At 36.6% G+C, this 18,020-nt stretch overlaps 1 protein-coding gene across 2 annotated transcripts; it reads left to right on the top strand.

The window, feature by feature from the left end:
- The first annotated feature begins 36 nt into the window (after positions 1-36).
- Positions 37-16,112, top strand: thoc1 (THO complex 1). Of its 2 annotated transcripts, XM_042498420.1 has the most exons (22): positions 37-145; positions 383-456; positions 555-615; positions 716-785; positions 1,890-2,008; positions 2,133-2,181; positions 2,272-2,367; positions 2,511-2,593; positions 2,876-2,949; positions 3,392-3,500; positions 3,605-3,739; positions 4,732-4,832; positions 4,952-5,018; positions 5,282-5,332; positions 6,300-6,370; positions 6,457-6,552; positions 7,456-7,521; positions 7,627-7,710; positions 8,396-8,543; positions 8,634-8,718; positions 10,144-10,422; positions 15,399-16,112. In XM_042498420.1, exons 1-21 carry the CDS (start codon positions 98-100, stop codon positions 10,419-10,421), a joined length of 1,965 nt encoding a protein of 654 aa, XP_042354354.1. In that variant the 5' UTR covers positions 37-97; the 3' UTR covers position 10,422; positions 15,399-16,112. The 2 variants fall into 2 exon arrangements, with proteins under 2 accessions (XP_042354354.1, XP_042354353.1); XM_042498419.1 differs by lacking the exon at positions 15,399-16,112 and having other exon boundaries at positions 10,144-10,575.
- The last annotated feature ends 1,908 nt before the right edge of the window (positions 16,113-18,020 follow it).

The following is an 18,020-nucleotide window of genomic DNA, read 5'->3' as shown; positions in this document are numbered from 1 at the left end:
ACATTTTCCAGCCCAGCGCGCTCCTGAATACACGCCCCCGCGCTCCCGGGGAAACCGGAAGACGTTTAGCGGCAGTTCCGGTTGCAGAGCTGTAAAGATGTCGCCGTCCTTGTTTAATTTTGTCGACGCTAAAGACAAATTTACGGTGAGAAATCGCAGAATTAACTTTTTTCCGTAATGCGCGCCTTACATTATACTGTTTGCCGTAATTGTTATTATAGCAAGATAGCAGGTCTGTTCCTGTTAGTAACTGTTTGTTCCTGTTAGCTGGTGTACTCTTAGCGGGCAGCTATGCTAACTTAGCTAAGCTAACAAAACGCTATCTAACATTCATTATTCCCTCCTCAATAATGTCGTCTCCTGTCCTCTCACACATCTACAGGTGTCTGCCAGACATGCCCTAGTTAGCAGAACCAGCAAACCGTTGATAAATGCTTTTAACCAGTTCCCTGGAAAGTAAGTGATGTTGATTTAGCCTCTGCACAAACTGTGATTAAACCAGACAGTTTAGCATATTACGAGTCTTTTGATTTAACTGTCCTCGTGTGTTACAGTGAGGCAGAGAAGAAAACCACACTTGACCAGGCGCTGAGGAGTGTTCTCGGTGATCAAATCGTAAGTAAAATAAGCGTCCATCTACTTTTAAAGTCAGTTAATCTCGTTAAATGATCAGGGGTGTGTATGTAAGCGTTACATTGGTGCGTTATGTCTGCAGGTTGAGCAGAAGGCGAGCTGTGATGAATACTTGTCTCTCATCTTCCTGAGTATTGATGCAGTCACAGAAGGTAATTTGTTCTTCATTTCCTTAAATTTGTAAGATGACAACAATGAATCAAAGAAGACTTGTTTTAGTTTCATAAGTAATTCACACATTCATTTTCTCCAGAATATATTACTGCAACTCCCTCCTCTTTGGTATTTGTCAAAAAATTACTTTCCTGCCTCCAGCTAGTTCAGAACACAGCAGCTAGGCTTCTCACAGGTTTTCACAGACGACATCACAATAACCCCAATCCTAGCTTCCCTCTGTTGGCTCCCTGCATGTTTTAGAATTGATTTTAAGATTTTACTGCTCACTTTTAAAGTTCATTTCGGTCTGGCCCCCTAGGAAATGTTGACCCCTTATGAGCACGTTCGCAGCTTTAGATCCTCAGGTGGGCCATTCTGGCAGTTCCAAAGTTGAGGCTTAAAACTAATATATATACCAGCTTTGGAATGACTTACCTGAGGAAATACAGTTCACAGAATCAGTGACCTTTTTAAGTCACTTCTTAAAACCCATTTTTATAGACTCACTTTCATGTGATGTTGTCTATTTTAATTCATCTATCTTACTTTGTCTTTTAATTTCTTCTTGATCCTGTTGTGTTCTATTATTAGTGCTGTTATTTCTGTGTTCGTTTCTAATATTCTTTCCTCGTATTTACCCTTATTGGTATGGGTTGTTACTGTTATTTTTGTCTAGTAATTGTTGGTCAGGTGTACTGTTTTTTTTCATTGCCTTTAGTTTGTTATTGATCTGTTTCTGTCCCAAATCATCCCTTACCCAGCCCTGCTGCTCTGCTCTTACACCCGTTTACCTTTGTTCCTTGTATCTTTCAACAAAGAGCTCCTATTTGCCAAAGTCATCTGACTGTAGTACTGTATGGATCTGACATGAGGTTGAACTTAAATTTTGTTTTCACATTCATCAGTTAGGCCTTTATCTGACATTGCTGCTCCTGCCAATAATACATACATAATTGTCACTTACAGTGATGTCACGGCATGTGCAGACTGCGTTCTGAATGCACACAAATTTGTACCACTTTGTGTATTAAGTCTTTGACACACATCGTTTATGACTTGAGATCAAGCTTTTGCTGTCTTGTTTCACTCTCTTCATGCAGGTATCTGTTCTGCTACAACTCCTTTTCTTCTTCTGGGAGACGTACTGGATTGTCTTCCTCTCGACCAATGTGACAGAATATTCTCTTTTGTTGAGGAGAATGTCTCCACCTGGAAATCGGTAAAAAAAAAAAAAAAATTAAAAAAAGCTACAGGCTCTGAGTAAAAATAACTGAAGTATTCCTCCGACATAACATAAAACATTAAATCAATGTGTCTGTACTTTCCTCTTTCCTTTTTCCTAGAACTCTTTTTACACTGCCGGGAAGAACTACTTGTTGAGGATGTGTAACGGTAGGGATAGTTTTTCCTTCTTGTCAATAACTAAGACTTTTTATATTTAAAATGTTGAGCTGTTTGTAATGCAGCTTGCAATTTGTGTAGATCTTTTAAGGAGGCTGTCCAAATCGCAGAATACTGTTTTCTGTGGCCGAATCCAGCTTTTCCTGGCACGTCTCTTCCCTCTGTCTGAAAAATCAGGTAAGCACAGCATTTGTGTATGTTGTCTTAAAATAAATAAGACAGCATCAGCCCCTCATGGATGTAATGTATGATAGTCAATAATATGTGGCCACCATCCGATAGCACTTTTTATAATTTACGGCTATTTGTTTTTATTCTAGGTCTCAATCTGCAGAGCCAGTTTAATCTGGACAATATAACAGTGTTCAACAAAAATGAACAGGAAAGCACGCTCGGCCAGAAGGTAAGTGTTGACACCTTATAATAGTTGATACATTTCAATTTATCAGCCCCAGTGGGGATTTTATTTTAATAATTATAAAGTGTTTTCTTTGTTTCATGGTTTAGCACCACTTGTCGCCCTTCCCTTTGTTTCTGCCTTCTATTAAGCCTTTTTGTGTGTGTTTTTAATGTAATGTTTGCCGGATGACATCGGCTTCATATAGCATTCCTTACCCCCTAGCAATCTAATAGGTTTGTAATAATCTGAAAATTTTGTTGTTGGTTCATGGTTTCATGTTTGTAGCACACTGAAGAAAAGGAGGATTGTATGGAGGTTGAGGAAGGAGAAATGGGAGAGGATGATGCCCCCGCACCATGGTAAGTGATGTTTGTACTCTAAAATACACAGTAAAGATTAAGAAAAGTATTTATATCTATTTAAATCACACTTTTGTTTGCACAGTGCAATCAATTGTATTTATAAGCCCATTGTCACAAATCAAAATTTGCTTTTAAGGGCTTACAGCATATTATATCCCTCTGTCCTTAGAGTAGTTATAGGCATACAAATGAATGAATGTAATTTATGATAGCATGTAATATTACATGCAAATACTGTAATTTATGTATATGGCAATAACAGTCATATGTGCGTCATAAAAGTGGAGGTATGACTCATAATAATGGCAGTAGTAGTTGGTGTTGAGTAGAACCACAGCATCAGCACAACCACGATCCAAGCTGAACTGCAGACAGGACCAAGGCTTCAGCTTGTTACTGTGTTGAAGTTTATAAAAACTGTGTCAATGTTTACTTTCAGTTCCATTCCAATTGACTACAACTTGTACAGAAAGTTCTGGACACTGCAGGACTACTTCAGAAACCCCGTGCAGTGTTACGAGAAGTTCTCCTGGATGACTTTCCTTAAGGTAATGCATGCATATTTTGACAGATGACATCACATCAAAAAGCAAAGTAGATGCTGAGAAGCAATGACTCACTGCCGGTGTGAATTTCTTTTTGTGGTGCTCAGTTCTCAGATGAGACGCTTGCAGTTTTTAAGAGCTACAAGTTGGATGACATGCAGGCCTCAAAGAGAAAGCTGGAAGAGCTGAGAGCATCTGGAGGAGAGCACGTCTACTTTGCCAAGTTTCTAACAAGTGAGAAGGTGAGAACTCAATTTATGCCAAAAAATAAATTTGCAGTGTACACAATTTTTCTGTTAAAGGGACAGTTCACCCCAAAATTTGAAAAAAATACAATTTCCTCTCATCTGTTGTGCTGTTGAGATTATTTTGGTGTAAATGCAGAGTGTTGGAGATATTGCCCGTAGAGATGTCTGCCTTCTCTCCAACATAATGGAACTAGATGACACTCAGCTTGTGGTGATCAAAGTACAAAAAAAAATACATTTGAAAAACTCAACAGCAATGTCTCTTTCCCGAAATCATGACCAGTTTGTTTAAGATAACCTACAGACCTTGTTATGAGCAATTTTATGTAGGACCTATTTTCTGTCTACCAAACAGCACCTTCCAATTAGTGCATAGCCAACCGATGTGTTAAAGCTAAGCGGAAGAGGATGCCATTAATGTTTACATCGTGTGCTGTCATGAACACAAGCCCCTCCTCTATGAGTAAATGCACACTTCCTTCTGTGCAGTTATACAGTTATCAGATGTAGTTGGGCAGAAAGAAAGTAATTCCTACATAAAACTGCTCACAACAAGATCTTTAGGTTCTCTGAGTATTCGGGTAATGCTTCTTGAAAAGAGACATTGCTATTTAGTTTTTCAAATGTGTTCTTTCTTTTGGTGCTTTGAGCACCACAAGCCGAGTGCCACCTAGTTCCATCTCATTTGACATTCGGCAAAACATACCGAAACAATTTAGTCTGATATGTAGCGCTACATGTCAGAGGGAAAAATATTTTGGGGTGATCCTTGCCTTTTAAAGGCTGGATGAGATCACATTCCACTTGGTTAACAAGAAACTTCCACATTAGTCTTATTTTTTAATTTACTGAGGATTCCCATTTTCAAATACGATATGTTTGTATATGTATTTTTGTACTGATTGTATCTGTATTGAATGTGTTTATTTTTATTTTAACAAATATGTGGGATGGACATTACCTCACTTTTTTTCTTTGCGCTCCAGCTTATGGACTTGCAGCTCAGCGACGGCAACTTCAGGCGGCACATTCTTCTGCAGTACCTCATCCTCTTCCAGTACCTGAAGGGTCAGGTCAAGTTCAAAAGGTGAAGCTTGTCTCTGCTCTGATTATTCAGAACAGTAAACAAACTTTCATTTGTGTGACAGAAAACAGTCGTTGCTTGCTGGAGGTTCATATTTAGTTCTTGTCTTTGTCCTCTTACAGCTCCAGCAGTGTCCTGAATGATGACCAGACTATGTGGATCGAAGAGACTACTAAACTGGTTTATCAGGTCAGTCCTAAATCACACTGATATACTGTGCAAATAAATGTTTGCCCATTTTTGCTGTTAACATTACGTACAGTAGATACTTAGGAATTAGCAAAACATTTTTTTCCATTTTTACCATCAGCAGTATGTAGCCATGCTGATGACTTTGGTTTGATTTGTGAAGGTTCTTCCATATATGCCATTTTGACAGTTTGTGTTTTTATTGGCATGGTTTCTAGAGAGAAAAAATAAACCTAAATTAACCTGTGACTGTTCTCTCGTAGCTGCTGAGAGAGATCCCTCCTGATGGGGACAAGTTTGCCACCATGGTTGAGGTAAGCCGTGCTTTAGGAATAGTTTTTAACTTGCTACCTCAGCATTATATTGTTTTATCTGCGCCCTGAGCAGTTTTGAGATATTGAGCTTCAGAGTTTTGCAGTAGAGATTGTTATCCAGTAATAAAATTAGATCTTCCCTTATGTGCCCGATGTTTGAAAGACTCTTCAACAGCTCCCCTCTGTGTGGCAGGTGAACTCACCATCTGCACTGGACTCACTTGTGCATCCATCTTTACTTTTGCACACTTATTTGCACATTTTTTTGCTCTTTTTAATATTTTTGATTTTTCTGTTTGTTTGTTCTCTGTACATACTGTATATATCTTTATTATTATTATCGTTGTCATTTTATTTTATTCTATTCTTTTTATTCTATTTTTGCTGCTGTAAAAAAGCAATTTCCTTCACAGGATTAATTAAGTATTTCTATTCTATTCTATAACAAAATACAATAATAGCAATAATAATTATGAATAACTTACACATGAAATTAAAAAAAAAATGGAACATAACAGTACAGTTAAGTAATAAAAGGAACCTCACACAATGTTAATAAGTTGCCATAGAATAGGAATATATGAATAAGTCATCTCTGACAGAAATTTCAGACGGAACCATATAATTCTGTGGTGACAAAATGTGAAATGAGGCATACCTACTTTCAGTAGAGTTGTCCAATCATTAAAGGAGCTATTGCCTGGGCATAATTTTAGTTTAAAACATTCAAAAAATGAACTATCCTTATCAACAGAGTGTGAAGAAATAACACCTTTGACGTAATGTCCAAGGTGCCTATGTATTGTAGTGCAGAAATATCTACTGCTAAGCAGCCACGGACGGGCCGTGCCTTTTATTATATACTCCCTGGCCTGAGGGGCGATAGTGACTCACTGTAGCCTTTTAGTGTGCTGCTGTAGAGGATGTAGAAGCTAAACCGGCCGGTGTTGTGTTTCATCTTTGACAGCATATCCTCAACACAGAGGAGAACTGGAATGGCTGGAAAAATGAAGGATGCCCGAGCTTTGTGAAGGAAAGGTACAGCAGCCCTTAACATAATCACAGCATATAATAATTTATATCTGATTAAGCATGTTTACATTGACTTGCGCCCTCTTTAACAGGACAGTAGATGACAAACCCAAAAGACCCACCAGGAAACGACAAGCTCCTGAGGACTTCCTTGGAAAAGGGCCAGACCGCAAGATTTTCATGGGAAAGTATGTGATGTAATCGAGTGGTGGGCTAGCAGAGCAGTGCAGAGATGAGGGAGATTGTTTTATTTTTTTTAAATAAATCTCAGGTTTCAACCCTTTAATAGTAATTATACAACAAGTAGATCCGACCAGACAATCTGACTGATCATGACAGCATATTTTTGCATCATTAAAAATATTACTCTGCTATTTCCACTGTGACATTGTAGCCCTCCAAAGCTGAATCAAAAAACACCAGGCTACTATTCTGATATCAGCATTTTGGTTGTTGGACTTAACAGTGCTCTGGACTTAACTGTTATTGGAAATGTTTGGATTACATCAAGTGTGCCGGGGAGTCTATGACATGTTAATGACCTGAAAATTGCTTAGATGTGAAGTTTGTGGACAGATTAGCTGAATCTATCAAGTTATACATTAACATGTGCTATTAATTCAATAAGGAAAATCCCTGATCTCTAAAACATTAGCTCAACACGGACTCGAAATTGTCTTGGTTGCTAGGTTTACTAAGGCTCAGCCTAATTTCTGGAGTAGCAAACTAGGTTTCATTAAATACAGTAGGAGTGTTGTAGTAATGTATTGTGTTTTGTAAATTAATTAGTCAGACCCCAGGTTTTTCATGGAAAAGGTGATAACAAGTTTAGTTTATTTTGGTCATTTTCCAACTCATACACACAAGAAAAAAATAATACAATAAATTAATTATTTTTGAAACAGTGACAAAGTAAAGCAAGATTTGCTGACCGACTGGCGTAAATGACAGTAAAGCACACCCTGTCTTGTAATATTGCTCAAGCATTCACCCTGCTAAAATACTGTGCAGGTCATGTGATTATATTTCTTTAAAAATAACTTGTAGGCTATAACTGGGGTTCACTGTATTAATTCACACTCTTTTATTAGTGATGAGTTGACTCGACTGTGGAACCTGAACCATGACAACATGGAGGCCTGCAAGTCGGACAGCAGGTCAGTGGTTCAGAAAGCAAGGCAACAGTTCCCATCTTCAGTCACAGCTACCTTTTCATGAAATTAAATATTTTTGTTTGTTTTCTTACATCTGATTTCATTCAGGGAGTTCATGCCATCATTGGATGAATTCTTTGCGGAGGCCATTGAACAGGCTGACCCTGCTAACATGGTGGAAGAAGAGTACAAGTAAGTTTGCACTTTGACATATCACAGTTTCCCACACAATCATGACAGCTCAACTTGATATAAGCGTTTGTTTCTATTTTTGGAGATAGATCATTAATTTGGAGCACTGTTGAAATATATATATATATATATTTCAACAGTGCATATATATATATACTTTCGGTTATTAAAAGCTCCGCACTCGTGGAGGAAAAAAAACAGCTTTCTGTTCTGTTCCACACTGTACTCCCCATTCTCTGCTCCCTGAACATATTTCGTCCATTTGCAATAATAATAATAATAAACTGTATTTATATAGCATCTTTCATACAAGAAATGCAGCACTGAGAGTTTCACATTAAAAAGGACAAAACTAACATGGAGGGTTGAAGGTAGATTTATTAGTCATTTTTAAAACAAAGTTTAAAATAAGAAATTACATTTTTTGTTGATCCTGCTACATCTTTATATTACAGGTCAATAAGGCAATTCAGTTAAAAAAAGACACTAGAAATAGTTTAAAACAAAAATTAAGTGATTCAGCATTTTTTATTTAGAAGTGCAATGTCAGATTGCACAAACAAAATGATTTTTAAAAAATGTAAGAGCTTTTCCCCTAAAGCAGCCTTGCTGGCCTCTTGCCCAGTTTTTTTCCTCTGTATGTGTTTTGAGTGACTCGTCTGTTTCTCCCTGTAAATCTATTCAGGGTTGTTAGGAACCCAAACTACGGCTGGCGTGCTCTGAGGCTTCTGTCCCGAAGAAGTCCACACTTCTTTCAACCAACTAACCAGAAGTTCAAGAGCCTGGCAGACTACCTGGACAGCATGGTCAGCAAACTGGCCAAAGAACTGCCGGTGAGGATTCATCATTATAAAAACACTGTATGATGGCCACAAAAACAGTTGACAAACACTGATATTGTGATTTTCATTGCATACATACAGAAGGATATTCCCTCTGAAGAGATCAAGACAGGAGAGGAAGATGACGATGATAATGGAGACAATCTTCTCAAAGACAGCAATGACAGTGAGTTTGAATAATCCCTGATTCAACACAATCTTTTATTGTTAAGGGTCCTGTACACTATTTTTAAATGACATACTATACTATGACATTTTAATGATTTTTGAAGTGACATACTTACTATGACATTTTCATGATTTTAAAAAATGACACACTATACTATGACATTTTTTGGTCACTTCAAATGACATACTACACTCATATTTTTATGATATTGTAAAGTGACGTGATATAATGACATTTTTATGATTTCTAAAAGAACATGTTATACTATAACATTTTAAGGATTTTTAACAAGGACATGCTATGCATTTTTTCAAAATTTTCTAATGAAAGACTATCCTATGATTTTTTTATGCTATTTTGGATTACACAATGTAAGTATGAATTTTCTGCTGTTTTGGAAAACATACAATGGTATGACTTTTTTTATGCTATTTGGACAGCATACAAAAATATGAGTTTTTAGTGCATTTTCGAGTGACATAATATAGTATGACTTTTAATGCTATTTTGGACAACATACTATAGAATGACTTTTGTGTGCTATTTGGGACAACATACTTTAGTATGACATTTTGGTGCTTTTTTTGAACAGCATGCTATAGTGTGACTTTTTGTTCCTATTTTGGACAACATACAATGGTATGACTTCTTGGTCCTATTTTGGACGACATACAATAGTATGACTTGATGGTGCTCTTTTCAATGCCATACTATGGTATGACTTTTTTATGCAATATTGAAAAACAAGCTATCATATGACTTTTTGGTGCTACTTTGGATGACGTACTACAGTATGACTTTTTGGTGCAATTTTGACAATATAGTATAGTATCACATTTTGATGCTATTTTGGACAGCATACTTTAGTTTGACTTTTTGGTCCTATTTTGGACGACATAAAATCGTATGACTTTTTTTTATGGAATTTTAGACAACATACTATAGTACGACATTTGGATGCTATATTGGACAACATACTATAGTATGAATTTGTGGTGCAATTTTTGATGACATGCTATAGAATGACGTTTTTTGCTATTTGGAACTATAGTATGACTTTATTACGCTATTCTGGACGAGATAGTGTAGTATGACTTCTTGGTGCTATCTTGGACGACATACTATAGCAGGACTCTACGGCACTCTTTTCGATTACAAACTATGGTATGACTTTTTTTATGCAATATTGTAAAACATGCTATAGTATGACATTTTGGTGCTATTTTGGACGACATATACTGTCACTTTTTAATGCTGTGACTTTATCCATGGTATTTGCAACGACATGTTATACTTTGTTTTGCTATTTTGATTACCCATTTCTAGTTTCGAGGTTAAATTTTCTCATGCTCTACTCATTAGCTGACTTCGCCCTGTTTTAAATCAAGAGTCTATTTTTATACTCCATTGTCTTTTTTCCAGGTCCAAGCATACAGAACAAAATGGTGACAAACCAGCAGATGGATGACATTGCAGCCAAACTGGGAGCACAGTGGAAGACGCTGGCATCTCATTTGGAAATGAAGGCCGCAGAGTTGCGTGAGATTGAAACAGACAGTGAAGATGTCGACATGCAGGCCAAACTGTTGCTTGTAGCCTGGCAGGACAGAGAGGGAACACAGGCTACCGTGGAGAGCCTGGTCACAGCTCTTAACGCTGCAGGTTTCTCCCAGATTGCAGACAACCTCAGTGAGGCTTAAGGTATAACGTTCATTTCGTAAATAATTAGTACCTCCGTTAAACTGTTGCAGCATCCTTTTTCATACCAAAAACAATGAACATTTTTGTATGTAGTACAGGTTGAAACCCACGTTTTTTCACTGTAAAATTCTAATAAATGTTTTTCTAATTATACCTTTGCGAAAACATTAATTATAATCCCACGCTCACATTAATGAAATCTCACAATTTGATATCACAGTTATTCACCAACTATGACAAGCAATCAGTCAATGACTTATTACAGATCGTTGATGGTTAGGTCTTACACATTGTGGCAGGGTTTTTAGGAGACCTGCGAGGAGAATCAGAGTGAAGCATAGCATTTTAAAGGTGTAGATGTCAGTGTCGGCAAGTACAAATGTTCAAGGCTTGTCACGTAAAAACCATCACGGTTTGATCTCAAGTCTTTAACCACTCATTGTTGATCACAAGGTCAACCTGTTCTAAACCCGACACACTTCCCCCAAAAAAGCATCAGTGAAGATTTGGCAGAAAGAAACTCATCTGACAATACATTTGAGAACAATTCCAGGAGATGATGTGAGCCAAGCACTTACAAAAAGACCTGAGATTGAACTTGAGTTTCCCAGAGGGCTAACAGGTGAACAAGGTCTTCACAGTGAAAATCTCCAAAATACATCTGAGAGAACACAAGCCAGAATGTCAAGGGCAACAGTTTGGCTAGGTTTTTGTACAAGTTGATTAAATGACTAAAGAGAAATATTTTCCTTCTATGATATGAGTAACCTATCAAAGGTTTTAAAAAATATACTGTCTGTATAAAACATCTAATGAAACTGCAATGCGACAGGTGTAATCCTCTAGCATTAACACCATTTGACAGAATTGGTTTTGCAGGCATCCGTGTCGGTTACAAAAACAAAACAAATTAAGGTCATGACATTTTTAAAAACACCAGTTTTAATGCACATCTATGCAGACAGTGCTTTGAAATGGCATTTTGTGCATCTGTTGGATGTTATCTTCTAGGAAACTTCCGCATATTGGGTGAATAAAATTGAGCTAATTTTCAACCTACTGTACTACTGCCTTTTTGGCCATGTTTTTGAGATACTAAATTATGAGGTTTTTGGCCTTTATTTCAACTTTATATACTATGGCGCATTTCTACAAGCTATTCTATGTGGTTTTCAGCCATTTTTATTAGGGGTCAATATTTGACTTTTTTCTACATGCTATACTATTGCCTTTTTTGGACATATTTTGACATGCTAAATTCTCAATTTTTTGGCCTTTTTGACCTTTGTTCCCACTTTGTATACTATGACGCGTCTCTACAAACTATTCTATGTCGTTTTCAGCCATTTTTTGGAGGGGTCAAAATTTGACTTTTTTCGACATAATATACTATTGCCTTGCTGGCCAATTTTTTAACATGCTAAATTCTCAATTTTTTTGGCCTTTTTGGCCTTTATTCCCACTTTCTATACTTTCACGCGTCTCTACAACCTATTCTATGTCGTTTTCAGACGTTTTTTAGGAGGGGGCAAAATTTGACTTTTTTCGACATACTATACTATTGCCTTTTTGCCATATTTTTCACATTCCAAAATCTGAGGATTTTGGCTTTTTTATACTGTGACGTGTCTCTACAAGCTATTATATGTAGTTTTCAGAAATTTTTAGGAGGGGGCAAAATTTGACTTTTTTTCGACATACTATACTATTACACTGCTGTCCACTTTTTTTGACATGCTAAATTACAAATTTTTTGGCCTTTTTTTGGCCTTTATTCCCACTTTGTGTACTATGACGCATCTCTCCAAACTACTCTATGTCGCTTTCAGCCATTTTTAGGAGGGGTCCAAATTATTTTTTTTTTCGTCATACTATACTACTGCCTTGCTGGCTGTTTTTTTTTGTTTGTTTTTGACGTGCTGATTCATGAGTTTTTTGGCATGTTTGGATCTTCATTCCCACTTTGTATAATATGACGCGTCTCTACAAAGTATTCTATGTCGTTTTTGGCAGTTTTTTTGGAGACGTCAAAATTTGACTTTTTTCGATATATTACACTATTGCCTTGTTGTCCATTTTTTTGACATGCTAAATTACAAATTTTTTGGCCTTCATTCCCAATTTATATACTTTCACGCGTCTCTACAAGCTATTCTATGTCGTTTTTGGCATTTTTTTGGAGACGTCAAAATTTGACTTTTTTCGACATACTATACTATTGCCTTGTTGTCCATTTTTTGGACATGCTAAATTATCAATTTTTTGGCATGTTTGAACCTTCATTCCCACTTTGTATAACATGACACATCTCTACAAAGTATTCTATGTCATTTTCAGCCATTTTTAGGAGGCGTCAAAATTTGACTTTTTTCGACATACTATACTATTGCCTTGTTGTCCATTTTTTGGACATGCTAAATTATCAATTTTTGGCATTTTTGGGCCTTCATTCCCACTTTGTATAATATCACGCGTCTCTACAGGCTATTCTGTGTCATTTTCGGCAGTTATTTGGAGGGGTCCAAATTTGACTTTTTCGACATACTATACTATTGCCTTGCTGGCAATTTTTTTGACATGCTAAATCCCACATTTTTTGGCCTTTTTTGGCCTTCATTCCCAATTTATATACTTTCACGCTTCTCTACAAGCTATTCTATGTCGTTTTTGGCATTTTTTTGGAGACGTCAAAATTTGACTTTTTTCGACATACTATACTATTGCCTCCCTGGCTGTTTTTTGTTTGTTTGTTTTTAACGTGCTGATTCATGAGTTTTTTGGCATGTTTGGACCTTCATTCCCACTTTGTATAACATGACGCGTCTCTACAAAGTATTCTATGTCGTTTTTGGCAGTTTTGTGGAGGGGTCAAAATTTGACTTTTTTCGACATACTATACTATTGACTTCATGTCAATTTTTTTGACATACTAGATTATCAAGTTTTTGGCATTTTTTGGCCTTCATTCCCACTTTGTATAATATGACGCATCTCTACAAGCTATTTTATGTTGTTTTTGGCATTTTTTTGGAGACGTCAAAATTTGACTTTTTTCGACATACTATACTATTGCCTTGATGTCCATTTTTTGGACATGCTAAATTATCAATTTTTTGGCATGTTTTGGGCCCTTCATTCCCACTTTGTATAACATGACGCGTCTCTACAAAGTATTCTATGTCGTTTTTGGCAGTTTTTTGGAGGGGTCAAAATTTGACTTTTTTCGACATACTATACTATTGACTTCATGTCAATTTTTTTTCGACATACTAGATTATCAAGTTTTTGGCCTTTTTTGACCTTATTCCCACTTTGTATACTTTCATGCGTCTCTACAGGCTATTTTATGTCATTTTCAGCCATTTTTGGAGGCGTCAAAATTTGACTTTTTTCGACACACTATACTATTGCCTTGTTGTCCGTTTTTTGGACATGCTAAATTATCAATTTTTTGGCATTTTTGGGCCTTCATTCCCACTTTGTATAATATGACGCATCTCTACAAGCTATTCTATGTTGTTTTTGGCAGTTTTTTGGAGAGGTCAAAATTTGACTTTTTTCGACATACTATACTATTGCCTTGCTGTCCATTTTTTTGACATGCTAAATACAAATTGTTTGGCCTTTTTTGGCCTTCATTCCCACTTTGTATACTATGACGCATCTCTCCAAACTACTATATGTCGCTTTCAGCCATTTTTAGGAGGGGTCCAAATTTGACTTTTTTCGACATACTATACTATTACCTTGCTGGCTGTTTTTTGTTTGTTTGTTTGTTTTTGACGTGCTGATTCATGTGATTTTTGGCATGTTTGGACCTTCATTCCCACTTTGTATAATATGACGCGTCTCTACAAAGTATTCTATGTCGTTTTTGGCATTTTTTTGGAGGGGTCAAAATTTGACTTTTTTCGACATACTATACTATTGACTTCATGTCAATTTTTTCGACATACTAGATTATCAAGTTTTTGGCCTTTTTTGGCCTTTATTCCCACTTTGTATACTTTCATGTGTCTCTACAGGCTATTTTATGTCATTTTCAGCCATTTTTAGGAGGCGTCAAAATTTGACTTTTTTCGACATACTATACTATTGCCTTGTTGTCCATTTTTTGGACATGCTAAATTATCAATTTTTTGGCATTTTTGGGCCTTCATTCCCACTTTGTATAATATGACGCGTCACTACAAGCTATTTTATGTCATTTTCAGCCATTTTTAGGAGGGGTCAAAATGTGACGTTTTTCGGCATACTATACTATTGCCTTGTTGTCCATTTTTTGGACATGCTAAATTATCAATTTTTTGGCATTTTTGGACCTTCATTCCCACTTTGTATAATATGACGCATCTCTACAAGCTATTCTATGTCATTTTTGGCAGTTTTTTGGCGGGGTCAAAATTTTACTTTTTTCGACATACTATACTATTGCCTTGTCCATTTTTTTGACATACTAAATTATCAAACTTTGGCATTTTTGGGCCTTCATTCCCACTTCGTATACTTTCACGCATCTCTACAAGCTATTTCATGTCATTTTCAGTCATTTTTAGGAGGGGTCCAAATTTGACTTTTTTTGACATGCTATACTATTGCCTTGTTGGCCGTTTTTTTATTTTTCTTTTTTTTTTGACGTGCTGATTCATGAGTTTTTTGTCATTTTTGGACCTTCATTCCCACTTTGTATAATATGACGTATCTTTACAATCTATTCTATGTCGTTTTTGGCAGTTTTTTGGAGGGGTCAAAATTTGACTTTTTTCGACATACTATACTATTGACTTCATGTCCATTTTTTTGACATGCTAGATTATCAATTTTTTGGTCTTTTTTGGTCTTTATTCCCACTTTGTATATTATGATGTGTCTCTACAAGTTATTCTATGTCGTTTTCAGATGCTTTTAGGAGCAGTTAAAATTTGACTTTTTTTCGACATACTGTATTATTACACTCTGATCTGGTCCCATTACAGCGGAGCTCTTGTAAAGAGAGGTCAGCAGCGCATGCACTTCCTGCGCCGGATGAAGAGAGCACACCTCCCCCCTCCATTTTCACAACCTTCTACAGAGGCACCATAGAGAGCATTCTGACCAGCTGCATTTCTTACTGGGCTCGAGCCTGCAGTGCCTCCGACTGGAAGTCCCTTCAGATGGTAGTGAGGACAACGGACAAAATCATCAGGACTTTACTTCCTCCCATCCAAGATGTTTCAAAGCAACGCTGCATGATAAGGTCTCATAACAACAGCAAAGACTCCTCACACCCCCACCTTGGGCTGTTCTCACTGCTAAACTCTGGAAAGAGGATTTACAGCCTTCAAAGCAGTACAGCCAGGATCTGCATTAGCTTATTCTCACAGACCATAAGACTGTTAAACTCAAGTCAATGACCCCTCCACCCCCTTCACACACCCACACAGGACTGCTTCATTGGACTGTGTAATATAATATAAATATACACCTGTGCAATAATTATTTATATCCCAAGTAGTACTTATATATGTAGTTTCTAATTTTGTGACACCTATTTCTATTTACATTTTGTACTTTTTATGTAAATACTAGCTGTTTTTATCTGGCACAACGTTCTTGCTGCTGTTTTTTATCCTGCATTATGATGAGACAACTGAAAAGAAATTTTGTTCTAAACGACACTTTAAAGTGAGATTGGTATGACAATAAAGGAACTGACCTGAATTATTGCCTTGTGGGCCAATGTTTTGACTTCTTCAATTATTAGGATTTTGTGCTTTTTTGGCTTTGAATCCCAGTTTCTATATTATGATGCATATCTACAGGCTATTCTATGTTGTTTTCAGTCATTTTTAGGACCAATCAAAATTCTACTTTTTTCGACATACTATAATATTGCCTTGTTGGCCAAATTTTTTGACAACCTAAAGTATGAGGTTTTTGAACTTTTTTGGCCTTTATTCCCACTTTGTGTACTTTCACGCGTCTCTACAAGCTATTTTATGTCGTTTTCAGCCATTTTTAGGAGAGGTCAAAATTTGACTTTTTTTCAACATACTATACTATTGCCTTGCTGTCCACTTTTTTTGACATGCTAAATTATCAATTTTTTGTCATTTTTGGGCCTTCATTCCCACTTTGTATAATATGACGCATCTCTACAAACTATTCTATGTCGTTTTCAGCCATTTTTAGGAGAGGTCAAAATTTGACTTTTTTCGACATACTATACTATTGCCTTGCTGTCCATTTTTTTTGACATGCTAAATTATCAAGTTTTTGGCCTTTTTTGGCCTTTATTCCCACGTTGTATACTTTCACACTTCTCTAAAAGCTATTCTATGTCGTTTTCAGCCATTTTTAGGAGACGTCAAAATTTGACTTTTTTTCGACATACTATACTATTGCCTTGCTGCCCATTTTTTTTTTGACATGCTAAATTATCAATTGTTTGTCATTTTTGGACTTTCATTCCCACTTTGTATAATATGACGCATCTCTACAAGCTATTCTATGTCGTTTTCAGCCATTTTTAAGAGGGGTCAAAATTTGACTTTTTTCGACATACTATACTATTGCCTTGCTGTCCATTTTTTTTTGACATGCTAAATTATCAATTTTTTGTCATTTTTGGGCCTTCATTCCCACTTTGTATAATATGACGCATCTCTACAAGCTATTTTATGTTGTTTTCAGCCATTTTTAAGAGGGGTCGAAATTTGACTTTTTTTGACATACTATACTATTGCCTTGCTGTCCATTTTTTTTGACATGCTAAATTATCCACTTTTTGGCCTTTTTTGGCCTTTATTCCCACTTTGTATACTTTCACACTTCTCTAAAAGCTATTCTATGTCGTTTTCAGCCATTTTTAGGAGAGGTCAAAATTTGACTTTTTTTCGACATACTATACTATTGCCTTGCTGTCCATTTTTTTTTTGACATGCTAAATTATCAAGTTTTTGTCATTTTTGGACTTTCATTCCCGCTTTGTATAATATGACGCGTCTCTACAAGCTATTCTATGTCGTTTTCAGCCATTTTTAGGAGGGGTCAAAATTTCACTTTTTTCGACATACTATAGTAATTGCCTTGCTGTCTATTTTTTTCACATACTAAACTAACAATTGTTTTGGCCTTTTTTGGCCTTTATTCGCACTTTGTATACTATGACGCGTCTCTACAAGCTATTCAAAATAGCCTGTGGCTCATGTCAGCCATGTCACTGTGGCCATGTGAGACCAGGTACTCTGCCATTGAACAGGAGTGTCAGGTCATAAAGTGAACCTGGGAGACTTTCAAATACTATCTTCAACCTTGAAACTGATCACAGGGGCCTCATCCTGAAGTGGATGAATTCAATTAGGCTGGGGCCAAGAGGGGTTATTAGGACACCTGGGCTTTGACTGGGGTGGAGGATTCTTTTGCTTGCAGCCTGCTGAGAGGCTGCTGCCTTTTTTCTTTCTATTGATTTTGCTTAAATAGTTTTTGCCTATTTTCCCAGGACTTTTGCATTTCTGTTTCTGTCGCAAGTCTTGTTGATAAATGCCTGTTTCTTTTGCACGGACCTCTGCCTATGATCTTCTTTAACTCCAGAGCCAGCCAGCTACACCAAATACAAT

This window comes from Plectropomus leopardus, chromosome 12 (genome assembly GCF_008729295.1).
Source record: "Plectropomus leopardus isolate mb chromosome 12, YSFRI_Pleo_2.0, whole genome shotgun sequence".
Lineage (NCBI taxonomy): Eukaryota > Metazoa > Chordata > Actinopteri > Perciformes > Serranidae > Plectropomus > Plectropomus leopardus.
Note: the sequence above shows the minus strand (reverse complement) of the source record. Positions and strands in the feature narration are given on the sequence as shown.